The 18,054-nt window shown below is 39.9% G+C and overlaps 1 protein-coding gene across 1 annotated transcript in view; it reads left to right on the forward strand.

The window, feature by feature from the left end:
• TAF2 (TATA-box binding protein associated factor 2) overlaps positions 1-18,054 on the forward strand; it is a 105,303-nt gene that overhangs the window by 54,727 nt on the left and 32,522 nt on the right. Inside the window, exons 16-20 of the mRNA XM_074943908.1 lie at positions 1,195-1,447; positions 4,898-5,038; positions 6,370-6,480; positions 10,400-10,593; positions 11,456-11,595. Of these exons, the coding sequence (XP_074800009.1) occupies positions 1,195-1,447; positions 4,898-5,038; positions 6,370-6,480; positions 10,400-10,593; positions 11,456-11,595 (839 nt within the window). The remainder of the gene's footprint in view (positions 1-1,194; positions 1,448-4,897; positions 5,039-6,369; positions 6,481-10,399; positions 10,594-11,455; positions 11,596-18,054) is intronic.

The raw sequence follows: 18,054 nt of genomic DNA on the forward strand, positions 1-18,054 counted from the left end.
GTGTTGTTCTCTGAACTACTGAAGGTGTTGGCAACTTTCATGTACTCCTGTGCTGATGAGGGCCAGTGGTCCATTATTGGTAAACATTGTCATCACCTCCATGAAGGAAGGCAGATTGCCAGTTACTCTTCAAGAGAATTAGGGGTAAAAGAATCTGATAAATTAAGCCTCGTTTTTGAACATGTGATCTAGTAATGTAAATTTATAGAGGACATTTTCATTGGTGAATTTTTTAATGAATAATTTCTACATATTAAATACACAGAAATAATTTGACAAATAGTACAAGTATCATGTACAAAAGAAGAGATGATCAAAATTAACTGTAAATGGTTCTGATCATTTATGGTCATGTGGCTAGGGCACTGCACAGGGACTTGGGAGCCCTGAGTTCTGTTCCTGGATCTGCCAGGGTGTGTGCTTGGGCAAGCTACTTCACCTCTCAGTGCCGCTGCTTTCCCTCCCCCCAGAAGTTATACAAGCTAATAAATATAAAGATGCGTACATTAAGAGCATGAGATATGCGTATGTTCATTATCGATAACTCTCATCCTCCTCCTGTGCTCTCTCCCTATCCGTTGTTTATTGCTGAGTGTCATCATCTTGCTGTGTTATTGACTTTTACATGATAAGCTTCTTGGAACAGAGGCCTTTACTGGCCTGTAAAGCATCATATATGGCTACAGTGCTATATAATATTGTATTGGAGGAAAACACCCTTTTGGAGGGCACCACTAAATAATTTAATTTGTGGAAATGAAATATGGTAAATGGAACCTTTTGATTCTGGGTCACTACTTTAAATCCTGTGTAGTAGTACTTATGACTTGGATCTTTTAATAGCTTTAGGTATCTGTGAAATGAGCTGGTGATCCCTGTCAGTTTCCACCATGATAGCTCACCACTTGTTAAAAACCATCAGTGCAATTCTCTCTTATTGGCCATCTTGTGGGTAGTCTTAGCGTTGTTCAACCATGCCAGATACAGTCTCTGAGGAAAGAGAATTAAACACATCAAGACTATTACTTATTTTGCTGTTGCCTGTCATATGGCTACCAGTTTAGCATGTTTAACAGTGGTTTAGCATTTTTATTTATTTTTTGTTAATTTACAATTAGCTGAGACATCATTTTTATTTACTATTGTAGGCTTACAATGTTTTAAGCTATGAATGTTTTGTGTGTCTTTTTTTAGTGCTGATTCTCCTTTACTCTGGATTAGAATAGATCCAGATATGTCTGTATTGAGGAAGGTAGAATTTGAACAAGCTGACTTCATGTGGCAATATCAGCTTCGGTATGAGAGAGATGTAGTTGCACAAGAAGAATCCATTTTGGCATTGGAAAAGTTCCCCACTCCAGCATCACGACTTGCCCTGACTGATATACTAGAACAAGAGCAATGTTTCTACCGAGTGAGAATGCTGGCCTGCTTCTGTCTTGCAAAGGTGAGATCACATAGCATAGAAATAATGAGAGAAATCTGCTAGACATTGTAAACATTTTGAAAATGAGTCAAAAATCATCATAGTTCTTAAATTGGCTTGATATCTGGCCTGTTTAAAGTGGTTTGCCAAGTATTTTTAACATGACTGATTTGAAAGGAAAGCTTTATTATTTTAATCTGTAAACGGAGACTGCAGAAAGCTTTCATAATAATTGTCAAAATTGAGATGTCAGACATTTAAACCACAAGGGATTTTTCCAGATTTTATTAAGCTGCAGAAATAAAAGAACTTTTGTTTAAAAATTTTTCAGAGAGCCAAAATTTATTTTATTTTGGTGGGAAAGTCCTTGGCCCTTCTTCTGAGAAATCTGGTGAAGTGATGAATTTCACCTTTATAGCATGAGAGAGACTACTGTGTGCATTCAGATTGTTGCAGTATATATCTTTAGGTTGAGTGATGAAAAAATAAATGTAATGTTAGTCTGCATTTGAACATTAAGAATCAAATTGTTGACTTAAAAAAGGCCGGGGAGACAGTTTGGTTACAAAACTAGTAAGTACTAAAGGAGTTCAAATAAAAAGCAAATTGGATATCACTGGAAACCTACAGGTAGAAATGTAAAAAAGAGTGAAAATTAAAAAAAAATCTTAAGCATAATCAAGGAGTAGCTGAATGTTTTCTGGTGTGTAATAGATTAATTTCTCTGAACTTCCTTTCTATCATTACGAGAATGTATACAATATATATCTGTTTGAAAATATGTTTAGAGTAACGTTATTTTCAAAATCAAAAGACTTGTGGCAACATATTTTAGCATCACAAAATACTAACACAAAAAATAGAAGTACACTTTCTCCATTATGTACTGTCATTGATACAGTCGGTTTCTGACTCAACAGTGACGTGCATATTTATTGGAGTGCTCTGTATGAATTCATTATGAAAAACTCAGTATGTGTCTTGCTTAAAAGTGAATATTAAAAATTAACACCTTTGATAGCATCTTCCCTCATTTCATTTTTCACTCTAAAAACAGCTTATTATACTGAACACTTTTATCGCTGTATTGTTTGCTCCTGGTAAACAGAATTCTGCTGAGTGTAGCAATATGAACAAGTTGATGTCCATGCAAGTGGTAGGTGTTTCACAGAAAAGACAGATCCCAGCCCCCAGAGAGATTATAATCTAAATGATTTGACAGACAAGTGAGGCTATAACATAAACCAGACCGGAGCATGGAAGAATATGATTATGGATGTTTGGTTATACAGTTACTGCACACATCTTGATTTGTTTGTGTATATACACTCACACATATATACATATAAATATGCATATCCTCATAATTTTTAGGGGATGTGGCAGAAGAGGTTTTCTCATGAGTTATTTGAGTTAGGCCAGGGTGAAGGTTTGACATGTAGATTTTGAAAGGATATTCTAAGTATAAAAAGACAAAATGGAAGAAGGTACAGATGTGTGAGGCACTTTGAGTTTGGCATCCTTGGTAGTGGAAAAGGCAAAAGGAGACCAGATCAGAGGTGTGTAGGGACTTAAAAACTAGGGAAAGAAATTTGAACGTCCTCTGCAGCATAATGAGAAGTCAGTCAAATGGAATATCAAGAGAGAGACGACATGGCTGAAGCAATGGTTGAGAGAGATTTTGGCTTGAATATTTTTCATTGAGTGATTGGTGATGGTGAAGATAATAATTGATTATTAGTATTCAAAATAATTATGTTGCAGGAGTGCCCAGGGTATTCCATTGTGCTAGGTGCTATTCAAAGACAAAGGTAGCCATGGTCCCTATTAGTCCAAAGAAGATTACTGTCTAGTAAAGGGCCAAATTTTATATTAAGGGAGAGGAGGTGATTACTGTAGTTAAGGAAGAAATATGCTTAGGGATTGACAGCAGGAACAGAAAGGTCAATTCTTGTTAAAAGTTGTAAGGAAAAATATATTGTTGGTTGAATATGATGTGAACAGTATAAGTTAGATGGGAACATTGAAGCTGTCCTAGAGCTTTTATATATTTCCTAAAAGTAGAAATAACTCAAGACAAGCTTCTTACCTTGTGGTTTGGAAAACTTGGTCATTCATTTAATTCATGCATGCATGGAAGATTTCCACCAAAGGCCACATACAAACTATAGCATGTAAATAGAATAGAGAAACAGAAAAAGTGGTTAAGTCAGTGACTGAGAAGGTAAGAAATTAATGTGACTAAGTAAAAAAAATATAAAAAGATACCAAAGATACTGCTGTTGGCTCAATTTAATATAGATGATCTTGGTCCTATAGATCGGGGTTGCCCAAACTTACTGACCCTCCAAGCCGCACACAACAATGTTCAGAAGTTCGAGGGCCGGCGGCAACTGCCGGAGCTTGGGACTTCAGCCCTGCTCCTGCTGAAGTTTTGAGCCCTGGCAGGCATGTCCCATGGGGCTGAAGCCCCAAGAACCCCTCGCCGCTGGGCAGAAGCCAGAGGAGACATGGGGGGGCGGGGGTCACTTGTCCCTCCAGATTTTTGCTAGGGTTTGCTGGCCCCGCTCAGTCACATGGTGCTGCCAAGCCCCCTCTCCCTGCATGGCAGCTGCTGGAGACAGCAGCAAATAGCTGGGAGCTGCAGGGAGAGCTGATGCTTTTGCTGCTGCCTCTCCTTGTGAAGCTAAAGCAACGTCCCCTCCCTGAAGCTCCCAGCTGTTTGCCGCTGCCTCTCCACACAGAGCTAACGCCTGAGAGCTTCAGGGAGGGGCCACTGAGGGTAAGAGGGTGGGCATGCCGGTGGTGGTGGTGGGGAGACTCCAGCTATTGGGGGAGGGGTGAATCTTTAAATTGTGTCCCCCAACTCTCAGCAGGCACCAGTCATCTCTGGCAGAAGCCCCTATTCCCACCACCCTACCGCAAGATTTGCCTGACTGCAGTCTGCTCATAGTCCATGACTACAGCTAGAAAGGAGCCTGAATTGCCTTTTACTCTCGGGGTGGTCCTTTACTCTTGGGGTGGTTGACGCGTGGTTGAAATCTAGGTTGAGGTTATTGGCAGGGTAAATTTGGGAAGTTGTTATTGCAAATGTCTCTTCCATAATTGGCTTCTGTAGAGACAGAAAATTTGGCTTAATGAACAAAAAATATTTGTCTAAAATATAAAAGGAGGAAACAATTAAAAACAGAAATTGATCGTGCAATGGTAATTAGTTGCAGACTTCCTATAAGTAAAATGAGTTCCACACGCTTTAGTTCCAGTGCATAGAAGGTATGTTGGAGATATTATATTGATAAAAATATGTTTCTGTTGAAAAGAGTATGGAAGCATATGGAAGAATGCTGTTCATTCTGTCCAATTATTGTATTTTTTTTAATTATTGGAAACAAATATGTGTGCTTTTGTTCAGCCTATGATAAACTTGCAAAGGTGATGGTAATATGCCTTCCCTTCCCCCTAATTATATAGATTGCAAATTCCATGGTAAGTACATGGACAGGACCACCAGCCATGAAGTCTCTCTTTACCCGAATGTTTTGTTGTAAAAGTTGTCCAAACATTGTGAAGACCAACAACTTCATGAACTTTCAAAGCTACTTTCTGCAAAAGGTAAAATATGTTTTCTCATTGTACTTTTTAAGGATATGTCAAAGGAAGAAATTTTTTTCTACAAGTGACAAATTCCACAATATAAATAGTAAAAACACTGTCTGAGCCACAAGCCAAAATCACTGGTTCTCTCCACAGTCTCAAGTCTGACTGTATCTAACTTTGTTATGCTGTGTCTGTTTGTTCCATTCTTGTCAGCAGACAGTAATTTGAAAGTTATAACAGTTCTTCTTTCTGAATAGCTAATAGAGAGCAGGAATCTTTTAAATTTAAAATATATTTCACTATTCAGAACCAAGTATATGGGCATAATAGAGGAAAATGTTTTGTGAGTATGTGCAAACGTAATCTTACACAGAACTTATGTTTTTAGTTACCATTGTTAAACAATTTTTGTTCCTCTTACCTAAAGTAAAATATTCATATTATTTGTCAGCTGTTTTTTGAATTAATTGCTGTCCAAGAATCTCTTATGACAAATATTATTCAAAAGTCATTATTATGGAATCTGAAGTTGTGCACTAGTTAGCCTGCAGAACGGAATAATCTTATCGCTGTTGCCATTTGTTTTCCCCTCTCCATCCTATGGTTTGTCAAACCCACTTGTTGCATCTAAATTTAGATTCTAAACTTCTCAAGTCAAGGACTGTCTTTTATACTGTATGTGTACAGTGCCTAGCATAAAGGTGCCCCAATCTTTTGAGGCCCCTCCCTGCTATTGTGATAAAAATAACAACAATTGAAATAATTGACAATGATTTCCTGTCAAGCTCTGTTTTTAAAAGAATTGTGGGTTATTGAGTTCTGTTCCATAGGCCTTTTACCTCCTAACTTTAGTTTTAATCCCACTTCTTCCACATCCTTCTCCCACCCCTCCCCTCCAAAAATACTCACCCTTTTTCACCATCTCTCTCTCTCTCTCTCTCTCTCTCTCACTCTCACCCCAGCCTTCTTTCCTATTCTTGCAGTCTTTAGTGTTGTTTCTCTTAACCCTCCGCTTCCTAAATATTAGATTCTGCTTCTCATGATGTTTCATTTGCCATGTTTAGCCTTATTTGCCTGGCATCAACTTCCTCTCCTGCATACTCAGAGCCATTTCCAGTCTCCATCAGAGCTAACTGTTTTTAGAAAATAACTTCACAGTACTTTCAACTAAAAATTGTGCAACCCTTTGTATATAAGGCATGAAGTCTGACTTTCAAAAGCCATCTAAAAATTGCTTTTCGAAATGTAAAACTGTTCATTGCTCATTGTTTGATTTAATATTTAATATTTAATGTTTTTGGGTTTTGTGCTAATATAATAAAAGTTTTATTTTAATCTTCACACAGACTATGCCTGTTGCCATGGCCTTGCTGAGGGATGTTCATAACCTCTGTCCTAAAGAGGTTTTAACATTTATTTTAGACCTAATCAAATACAATGACAACAGGAAAAATAAGGTAAGGAACCTGTCTGAAAATGTTTGATGATCTATTTTAATGACTCTCTCTTCTTATATGCAGTATATAGAGCAATAGTCTTTTCTGTACAATGCCCTGTGCTACTAACTTATATGTATGTGAACATATAATGTGTGAATATACACACTGATTCAGCAAAACTGGTAATAGATAACTTGGCCTCCATCATTCCTTCTCTGGATCCAGGAGACTGGTACGCTGCCATTGACCTGAAAGATGCTTACTTTCGCATATCGATGTTTCATGGACACAGACTGTTCCTACGTTTCAAAGTTGGGACAGTTCACTTCCAATTCACAGTGCTCCCTTTTGGCCTAGCAACGGCACCAAGGATGTTTACAAAATGCATGTCCGTGGTGGCAGCCTACCTGAGACATTGGGGTATTCAGATTTACTCGTACCTCGATGACTAGCTCATCAAGGGCCTCTCCAGGGTCCAGGTCCAGTACTGCATCGAGATGTTGCAAGCCACTTGTCAAGCTCTGGGCCTGTTGAGAAACAAACAAACAAAAATCAACATTGATTCTGGTCCAACGGATAAGAGTTTATCGGAGCGGTGCTAGACTTTACCCGAGCCAGAGCATTCCTGCTAGAGGCCATGTTCAGGCAATGTCAGATCTGATTGCCAGTATCACTGCCATCCACTCACCACTGCCTGGGTTAGTCTCAGACTAGTGGGGCACATGACAGCATGCATCTGTGTTTTCCAACATGCGAGACTCAGGCTGCATCCCCACCAGATGTGGCTGGCGTCGGTCTACTCCCCAGCCAGACATCACCTAGACAAGGTCATCGCAATCCCTCCTTGGGTACTTACCTCTCTGCAGTGGTGGTTCGACCTGATTCTGGTGTTGGAAGGTGTGCTGTTTGCGAGCCTGTGACCAATGGTCTCCCTGATTTCGGATGCATTTGACCTTGATTAGGGAGCACATCTCAGTACACTGCTGACTCAGGGGTTATGGTCTCGAAAGGAGCGCGCATTGCATATAAACATGAGGAAGCTCAGAGCCATCTGCCTGGCTTGCTGTGTCTTCCTTCCCCAACTGTCGGGCTGGGCAGTGCAGATGTTGATGTAAACACGGCCTCCATGTTCTATGTCAACAGGCAGAGGGGAGCTTGATTGTTGGCTCTGTGCCAGGAGGCCTTCTGTCTATGGGACTTGTACATCCAGCATGCAATCCACCTGGAAGCCTTGTACCTCCCTGGCGTCTGGTACATGCTGGCAGATTGCCTCAGCAGGTCCTTCTTTCACCACGAATGGTCCCTTCACTCAGAGGTCATCAGAATGCTCTTCCAGAAGTGGGGAGCTCCCCGAGTGGACTTGTTCACCACCAGACAGAACAGAAAGTGTCATCAGTTTTGTTCTCTCCAAGGCCTCGGCAGAGGCTCACTGTCTGAAGCCTTTCTCCTGTCTTGGTCAGGAGACCTGATGTACACCTTCTCGCCAATTCTGCTTATCAGCAAAGTCCTCTCAAAAATCAAGAGGAACAATGCATGGGTCATTATGTTCGCCCCAGCGTGCCATCACCAGCATTTGTTTGGCATTGGTTCATGGACCTGGCCGTTGCAGCCCTGTGGCCACTTCCCAGCTACCCAGATGTACTCTCACAGGATCACTGTCGACTCCTGTACTCGAACCTCGCCTCTCTCCACCTCACAGCTTGGATGCTGCGTGGCTGAATCCAGAGCAACAAGCCTGCTCTAGTCAGGTACAGCATGTTCTCTTGGAGAGCAGAAAGGCCTCCACCAGAGCAACTTACCTGGCAAAGTGGAAGTGTTTCTCCTACTGGGCATTGGAGCGGAATATCTCCCCAACCCAGTCGTCTCTGCAGTCCATCCTGGATTACCTGCTTCACTTAAAGCACCAAGGTCTCACCTTTTCTTTGATCAAGGTGCTCCTGTCAGCCATATTGGCCTTCCATCCTTGCATACAGGGTAGATGATGGTCTCGCATGAGATGTCAATCGGGTTCCTCAAAGGCCTTGAAAGACTCTTTCTGCCAATCCGGGACCTGGTTCCCCAATGGGACCTCAACCTGGTCCTCTTCAGGCTCATGGGTCCACCCTTTGAGCGTATGGCTTCTTGTTCCCTTTCCTGCTTTTCGTGGAAGGTTGCATTCCTTGTAACTATTGCCTCGGCGAGACATGTTTCCAAAATTAAAGCCCTCACTTTGGAGCCCCCGTACATGGTATTCTACAAGGACAAAGTCCAGCTGTGGCCCCATCCGGCCTTCCAGCCAAAGGTGGTATTGCACTTCCACGTCAACAAGGATCTCTTCCTCCCGGGGTTCTGTCCAAAGCCTCAAATGACCAGTGAGGAGACACGGCTGCACACTCTAGTTGTAAGGTGTTCTACCTGGAGCGCACCAAGTCCTTCCGCAGATCAACCTATCTCTTTATCGTGATAGCTAACAGAATGAAGGGCCCTCTGGTGTCCTCTCAGAGGATTTCCAATTGGATCACCACCTGCATCCGTACTTGTAACAAGTTGGCGCAGGCTGTGCCTCCACCAGTAGTGAAGGCTCACTCGACTAGGGCACAGGCATCTTTGGCGGTCTTCCTGGCGCTTGTCACTATCCAGGACATCTGCAGGGCCACAACGTGGTCTTCGGTACACATGTTTACGATGCATTATACCATCACCCAGCAAGCCAGAGATGGTGCTGGATTTGGCAGAGCTGTGTTGCAGTCAACACATCCATGAACTCTTACCCGCCTCCGATGGTACTGCTTGGGAGTCACCTACAGTGGAATGGACATGAGCAAACACTCGAAGAAGAAAAGATTGTTACCTTTTGTAACAGTTGTTCTTCAAGATGTGTTGTTCATGTCCATTCCATGACCCAGCCTCCTTCCCCTCTGTCGGAGTTCCGTCACAAAGTAACTGAGGCAGGGGGAGCCGGCGGCACCCCTTATACCAGTGCATGTAAACACAACTCCAGAGGGTGTCAGAGCCCATCCCCTATGGATACCACTGAGGGAAAAACTTCCGGCACCAGTGCATGTGGCGAGCACACACACCTACAATAGAATGTACATGAGCAACACATCTCAAAGAACAACAGTTACAAAAGGTAACCATCTTTTCATGCCCCACTCACCAAGAGAACACTTCAGGAAAATGTTGTCATTATTTAAATTAAGCAAAATAAGCACAGTTAGGAACCAAAATTTCAAACCAGGGTGTATCGAGGAAGAGGAATGATCTTGTGTTTAAGGCATTGGATTGGATCTCTGAAGACTGAGGGCCAGTTCTCACCTGTGCCACAGACCTGTGTCCCAAATCCTTACATACAAAATTAGGATGATGCTTCCCTACTTCACAAGGATGTTACAAATGTACTACATTGATGAGGACCTTAGAAGCACTGAGGGGGAGAGAGCTGAACATGGAAATCCATATGTATCCACCTTAATAAAAAGTGTCCTGATTTTTAGAGGTGCTACAGCACCCATTAACACCAATAGGATTTTGAGTTTTTACTACCTCTGAAAATTTAGACATCTAAATGTGAATTGAAGTGCCTATATGTAATATATGCATATTTGAAAGTGTTGGGCCTTATTTCAGATCTAATAAATGAGAAAAACATTCCATTCACAGATTTGGGGGGAGGGGTCAGAGTGTGACTATTAACAGAATATTCATAGATTTTTACTATATTCTTCCTGCTATGTTAAGTTCAAAAGTATGTGCACTAGCAACTAAATCATTCAGTTTAATAGTCAGTGTTTTATTTTTTGATGCAGTAGGTGACTCTTTAGACTGCTATTATCTAAACATTTAGTACAGGAGTAAACTGAACTAAGTGCTTTATCATTGTTTGTTTTATTGTAAAAAAATAAATGATGCAATGTGCTCTGCCTCTCTTTGTTCAATTGATGGTCCTTTGATTCAGTTTTCAGACAACTATTATCGTGCTGAACTGATTGATGCACTAGCCAACTCTGTAACTCCTGCAGTCAGTGTGAACAATGAAGTTCGAACTCTGGATAATTTAAATCCTGATGTTCGACTCATACTTGAGGAGATTACCAGGTTCTTAAATATGGAAAAGCTTCTGCCCAGTTACAGACATACCATTACAGTCAGGTATGATTTAATAATTTCTAAAACTTATGCAACTATAAAGAGAGAATTGACCTAGTCATGTTTAATGTTTTGTTTTGCTTTTAATTTCCTACATCCTGCTGTTAACACTGATGTAATCACATTGAGCTTACTTTCCCTAGTCTTAAATGATGTGTTCTCTTTATTTTAAAAAACAAAAAAGGACATTAACAAAATGCAGTAAAATATTTTTTGGCACAGGGACACTAAAAGGCATGCAAAAAACATTCTTTCATTTAAAAAATATTTCAAGGTATGTAAGATATTTTTAAAACCATAGAATTAAGAAAACTTGAAAATAGGAAGAAAATTAAAACCTCACAGAACAAATAAATGCAAAAACTAGTGTTAATGAAACTTTAATGTTGAAAAATTAAGCACTCAAATCATCAAAATCTAAAAATCTGCATTTTAATGGCAATATTAAATTATCACATTATGTATCCCATATTTATCATTCACAGTAAATTTATGAATATTATGCAAGAGAAACAATTGGGACAATATATAGAATACAAAACGTAATGGGCCAAATTTTCTGCCGGTGTATATTGGAGCAGCTCCATTGAAGCCAAGAGGAGTGAATTTGCCCCGGTAGGGAATTTGGTCCAGCGTTTCTGTCTACTCTGTAAACTCATCTTTTATTAATTTTGTGTGCCTACAGCCCTGACAACTATAAAAACCCATGGTAGCATAGTAAGTTGGATAGTTTTATCCTAGAAAATTTGCAGTGAAGTTTACAAATTAATATCATAATATTGAAGAAAATAGCTTTATTCACGGAGATTGATATACCAGAAATTTACTGCAGATTGTCCTCCTGTTCACCCCCACCCTCATCTAGCTGTCTGAAAGCCATTCGTGTACTTCAGAAGAATGGACATGTCCCCAGTGATCCTGCTCTCTTTAAAACATACGCAGAATATGGACACTTTGTGGACATCCGAATAGCAGCTTTGGAGGCAGTTGTTGATTACACAAAAGGTAATTTTTAAAAAAAAACTTTCGATCACTGCATAAAATTCACACGCTAATGCAAAACCTGAATAGTGACCTTAATAATTTTAAGTAGAATAACTTTTCAGATGAAGTGACGCCATGACAGTAGATGAGCCAATGTGTGGATAAAAGAGAGCATAGGATTACTATTAAGGTTTTTGCTCTTACAAGCATGAGTTTCATGAAGTTGGGATGAATATTGCTTTTCAGTATCTCCTGAAGATAGAAAGAAATGCCTTATGGAAAGTGTTTTTGATAGTATGATAGGTGATATAGAAAGGTGAAGAATTCCCTTTACTTATTTTCAAGATTTAAAGAATTTGAACAAGTTGTGTGTTTCTTGATGCAACCTTAGTTTTTATTTTTGCTAGTAGCTTATAATTTGCCATTTGCAGGCATACTGGATTATAAATTGGAAGACAGAGGCTCAGCTTGGCTGGCTATTTGGTTGATTGTGGTTTTCTACCCCCTTATGTGGCTTGCTTATAGCATGTTTCCATTTTGAAAAGATTATTTGCTTTTATGTATTTTTTTCTTTGTTTAAAGTGCCTATAGTAGGTCTGAGGTAAGTATTCTTTACTGCTTGAAAAATATTGCGTAACTTTCTTCTTAACCATCATTTGAAATTAAAACACCGCACTAGCAAACTTTCCAGAGGCTTTTGGAAATTAAGGTTTTAATGATTTATGCAAATGCATAGTTAGCACTAGCTTAACCTGTTCATTAGTCAATATGGCTAGGATCTTGTCTTTCTCTGTGCACAGATTAGAGCGACTGTAGTATTTGCAGGTTATTTCCACCCAACTGGCAAACTCCTTGAAGTTCTGTCTCTGCAAACAAGAGTGGTCAGTCTATTCTAGGCCTCCAACTTATTCCTTTACAAATTTAATACTTTTATTTTTTTCAGGTAATTGTGAGCTTCCCTTCTCTTTTCTTATTTGTTTTCTCCTTCTGTAGAGTATATTTTGAGGTATTTTCCCCCCCCCCATTGACCCCTGAGAAGCGGATTTCCTTCCCACTCATGATATGTTTCATCTAAATATAACCCATCCAAGGAACAAGTGTTGCACAAGCTGGATTTCAGAGAGCTTAGAATTTCTCTTTCAAATACAGGGCATAAGAGACCTTAACCTTATTTGTGTCATTTCACACAAAGTCTTCTGTAGCCATGTACATAAGAAGATGTATTGAGAAAGTATTCTAATTTCCTCAGAAGACCTACTCTCTGAGGGCATCAAGGCCATCTTCCCAAGGTTGAGAACAAACTCCAGAAGGGAGAGGGCTTTAGTGGATGAGATTCACAAAGCATCATTCTAGTCTTCAGTCTTCTCATTCACCAGACATTATGGTGTAGACTTGCAAATATATTTCAGTGTTCCTGTCAGTGATATTCAAATAGGTATTCCATAGGATTCAGAAATTGTTACACTGCTCACTATTTTCCTCCTTAAGTAAGGATTAGTGGAAATATTTGCTGGAGAATGGAAAGCTTACTTACCAGCTCATTTCCTCTTTAGTAATCTTGCCACTAATCCGTCCCACCCAATGGAAAGACAGACTGATACATACAATGTTTTCTCATTTAATTCTTAATCTTTCATGAGTGGTGATTATAGGTAATGACTTATTTGGTAAAAAAAAATGTATTGTTAAGTGATATGTTACAGCTTTAGAAGAACACTTCAAGTGGTTTGCTGGGTAGGCAGGGCCAGGGCCAGGTGAGTTGCCCTCAAGACACTAGGTCTATGCCAATCTTGTGCATAAAGGAAGGCAAAAATCCACCAGTGAAGATGAGTAGAGAGATTACTAGAAGAAAGGAAATTAGCAGGTGAATTAATTTACATTTTGTCTAAATATACATCTTTGGAAGTGAAGTCTCTATTGCCAACAGGCTTGATGCTCATTGTTCCCGTTATCCAATTTTCAGTATATACATGACATAAAACAGGCTGTGAAATGCCTGTCGTTTGTAACAAAGGTGACTTAGAATACCTCATATAAAGGAAGTGGGCTATGATTTTGTATTGCATCCATAAAAAGGGAGGTCTGTATATTCTTGGGGCAGGGACAGCACATATACTCTTTTTACACTCCTCTGTGGAACTCAAGACATTGTATAGTTTCCTTGCTGGCAATTAGGAATGTTGTTGAGATACAACAACTCATAAAATGTTTGAGGCAGTTTATAAGTACGCAGACAGTTGATCTAAGTTGTTTAAAAGTTAACAAGATTTGTAAACTTTTGCAGTGAGCTTTTGATAATTATTTGTATTTGATTTGTTATAATAGCCAAGAGCATTGAGTCTTCTGCAAAGCTATCACCTGCACATGCATAGACAGAAACAAACTGTGCTGAACAAATATTCATCGTTATCTAGTTTCATGAAGGGTGTAGAAAGCTTAGGCTCTCAGGGATACCACTGGTGCCAAAGTGAGACTGACATATGACAAACTTTCAGAGCTTTTCAACTCTTGTAATTTGAGGCACCTGCTTTGGAAAACAACATTTTTCATTGTTACATCTGCCAGGAATTTGAGGATCTAAAGGGTTGTTGTTTGGGGGGGGGGGGGGGGTTTAAGGCTATTAAAAGATGTACTGTATCAAAGTCCAGACTTGTTTTTGCTCCTTATAGTGGCATCTAGTTACCATGTAAATTTCAAGAGTGGGTTAAAAAGCATTACTATCAAAGTCATTTAAGTCTGGCATAAACAGATTATACTACATGACAAATGTCAAAAGAGCCCTATTATATTTCAAGCACAAGAGCCTTTAGTAAATAGAATAGACTTGTTTTTTACCAAGAAAGATGGGGTTCCTTATTTCTGTACTCTGACGCTATTCATATAGAGAAGTTGCTTTTCAGACAGTCCACTCCATAATAAAAGGTCATTTACAAAACTTGCTTAATTAGCAATCGTAGGAACTGCAACTTAAATAAGTCTGATTTAAACTGCTCAAAAACATTCTGAGCTCCTATTGCACAGTTTTATTTGTAATGATTGAGATATTCTCTTAATGTTTTTTAGAAGATGAATAGACTGTTTTCATCAATGTGCCTATATGTAATTTTTAGATAACTCTGTGATTTAATGCTAAGGGAGACCAGGAAAACTACGTCTCTTAATCAAGCAGTATTAATTTTTCTCCATATAAAGCTATCTTCATATGTAATGCTCCATCCATCATCTACCCCACTTCAGTCACTTTCCACGCAGAGTGCCCAGAACGTGAGACCAGGGAGCTGATGAACCTGTAGGTGATGTTACCAGGGTGGATTTGATTTAAATCACTAGTCAGGAAGACTTGATTTAATCATGGATTTCTACATAAAAGTGCATTCTTGTTGGTTGTTATAACCTTAATACATATTGTTCACAACTCAGAGAGAGATGTAGGTTTCATTTTTAGAAGGTACACACTATACATTTTTAAAGTGATATATTTTGAAAACTTTTCAGATTAGTTTTACAGCTAGATCAGAAGATGAATGATGTTTTGGTTATTTCATTTATCAAAGGTAATTGAAGCAGATATTTATGAAGTCATTGGGAGGCTAACTATCTCCAATTCAAGAGGTTAATCATTAATATTTGGAGGATTTTATTAGGAGGAGAACATCACCAGTTTATTTAACTAAAACAACAGCGTTATGTATTCTGGATTTTTTTTCTTCAACAGCAAACATATAATATTTTAACAAAACAAGCATATGCATTTTTGAATTTAGTTAAACAAGTTTTTTAAAATCAGATTGTTTTTGTTAAAATTGTTTTTAACTAAAATAGTTAAATGAAATATTAAAAAAAAATTAAATTGATTATGTCAGCCAGGTCAACATGAGTAATTTAAAATATTGACTTCTGCAGCTAACTCAGTTGTCTTCACCTTCATTTTCCTGTTCATAATCTGGAAAAGAAAAACAAGCTTCCCTGCTTTTTCAGATCCCAAACGATTTCTTAGTTGTGAATAAATTAGTCCAAAGGAAGAAAATATTCTTTCTACACCGGCAGAAGAAGCTACTGCTGTTAAAAGTGAGATTATCACTTCAACGGTTTCTGAATCCAAGTGTTTAAGTGACTTTCTTTAAAATATCATCAGCAAGCATATATTTCTTGAATGGTTCTTATTCCCAACTGAGTCTCTTACGGCCTACTGCCATTATAGGTTTTCCCTTCTAGTGAGAGAATGGTATGGTAGATCTCAAATCAATGAAGACTACATTCAGGGTATGCCTACACTACAAAATTAGGTCAATTTTATAGAAGTCGATTTTTGGAAATCGATTTTATACCGTCAATTGCGTATGTCCCTACTAAGCGCATTAAGTCGGCGGAGTGCGTCCTCACTACCATGGCTAGCATCGACTTGCGGAGCGGTGCCCTGTGGGTAGCTATCCCACAGTTCCCGCAGTCTCCACCGCCCATTGAAATTCTGGGTTAAGCTCCCAATGCCTGATGGGGCAAAAACATTTTCGCGGGTGGTTTTGGGTACATGTCGTCAGTCGCCCCTCCCTCCATGAAAGCAACGGCAGACAATCGTTTCACGCCTTTTTTCCTGGGTTACCCGTGCAGACACCATATCGCAACAAGCATGGAGCCCGCTCAGCTCACCGTCGCCGCTGCTGTTGTGGGCAAGTCTACTGTGGGGCTGCTGTGATCCAAGTAGCCAATGCAGTCATTGACGTTCTGTTATCAAGGGTGGTGACTCTGGGAAATGTGCACCATATTCCTGTCCTTTGTCGCTGGTGAAGAAGTCTTGCATCCGTACATTCCAGTCTGGTCGGCGCTGTAACGCTCCATAGCACTTCTGTGATTGACACATGTAAAAGCTCCAGGGCTCTTGCTCTTTTGCCTTGGCCGAGGTACCTTGCCCTACCAGGACTTCCAAGCATTCGACACAGAAGCATCTGCTTGGGCCATTCTCTGGAATGGAGTGGCTGGGTGCTTGGAGCCTTCCCCCCCACCCCGCGTTCTTGGGGGTCTGGGTGAGGAGGCTGTGGAACATGGGGAGGAGGGTAGGCGGTTATACAGTGGATGCAACGGGGGTCTGTGCTCTTGTTCGCTTTCCTGCAGCTTCAGCAGATGCTTCATCATGTCCGTTTGCTCCCCCATTAGCCTCAGCATCGCCTCCTGCCTCTGCTCTTCGCATTCATTTAATTCTTTCCTGGCCTCTGCTACTGAATGCTTCCATGCATTAAGCTGTACCCTATCAGTGTGGGAGGACTGCATGAGCTCGGAAAACATGTCATCGCGAGTGCGGTATTTTTTTCCTTCTAATCTGCGATAACCTCAGGGACGGAGATGATGAGGGAGCATAGAAACATTCTGTGCTCTGCGATTCTGGGGGGACTGCATGGTCATCTGTGCTGCTGAGTGCTCCTGAGTTCGCCACACTGACCAAACAGGAAATGAAATTCAAAAGTTCCCTGGGCTTTTCCTGTGTACCTGGCTAGTGCATCGGAGTTCAAAGTGCTTTCCAGAATGGTCACAATGGAGCACTCTGGGATAGCTCCCAGAGGCCAGTACTGTTGATTTGCGTCTGCACTACCCCAAATTCAATCCAGCAAGGTCAATTTTAGCGTTACTCGCCTCGTCAGGGTGGAGTACAGAAGTCGATTTTAAGAGCCCTTTAGATCGACGGAATGGGGTTGGTTGTGTGGACGCAGTCATTTTTAAATTGACCTAATGCGACTAAATTCGACATAACCCCGTAGTGTAGACCAGGGCTCAAAAACACCTCAAGACTTCTGGAATATGCTGCTTAAACAGTTGCACTTTTGTTTCTACTACTTATCCCTCCCTTCTCACATTTATCTCCAGACTTCTTCTCCCTGTCCAGATCTATTCTGCACCCAACAATCTTCTAGTCATTGAACTTTTTGAAACTTTGGACTTTTAGAGAGAGGCAAGGGATTGACTCCGTGTACACAAATTTGCAGAGGGACAATAGGGTTGAGGTCTGTTATTTCGCACCTCTATATGTTATTTACTTACTTATTTAAAAATATTTTTGCTGTTAACAAGCATGTTATCTCTGGAGAGACAAATCCACAGTTTGAGAACTGCAAAACTAAGCATCTCTGATGGTATCTTCTAGACTGAGCACTGAGTCCCATTGGGTAGATAGAAAGATTAACCTAAATAATCTATACATAAGACCCTGGAACCTCATAAGATTGGGTCCCTAATCCATGAACTATTGAAACTCATTTACAAAACTTTTCTTAAACATTACATGAATATATTGTCTCATACTATAGAATTAGAATTTATAATCCCTATTGCATGATGAGATACCTTTGAGCTATAATATATCTTAATTAAAACTATCTTTAGATAAGTTTTATCCTCAAAAAGCTTATCAAAAAAATCCAATTTAAATAAAAAAAAATCTTTTTTTTTTTAAGTCACTGAATTTTATCCGACATGGGTGTTACTATTTAG

This window comes from Natator depressus, chromosome 2, assembly GCF_965152275.1.
Source record: "Natator depressus isolate rNatDep1 chromosome 2, rNatDep2.hap1, whole genome shotgun sequence".
Classification (NCBI taxonomy): domain Eukaryota; kingdom Metazoa; phylum Chordata; order Testudines; family Cheloniidae; genus Natator; species Natator depressus.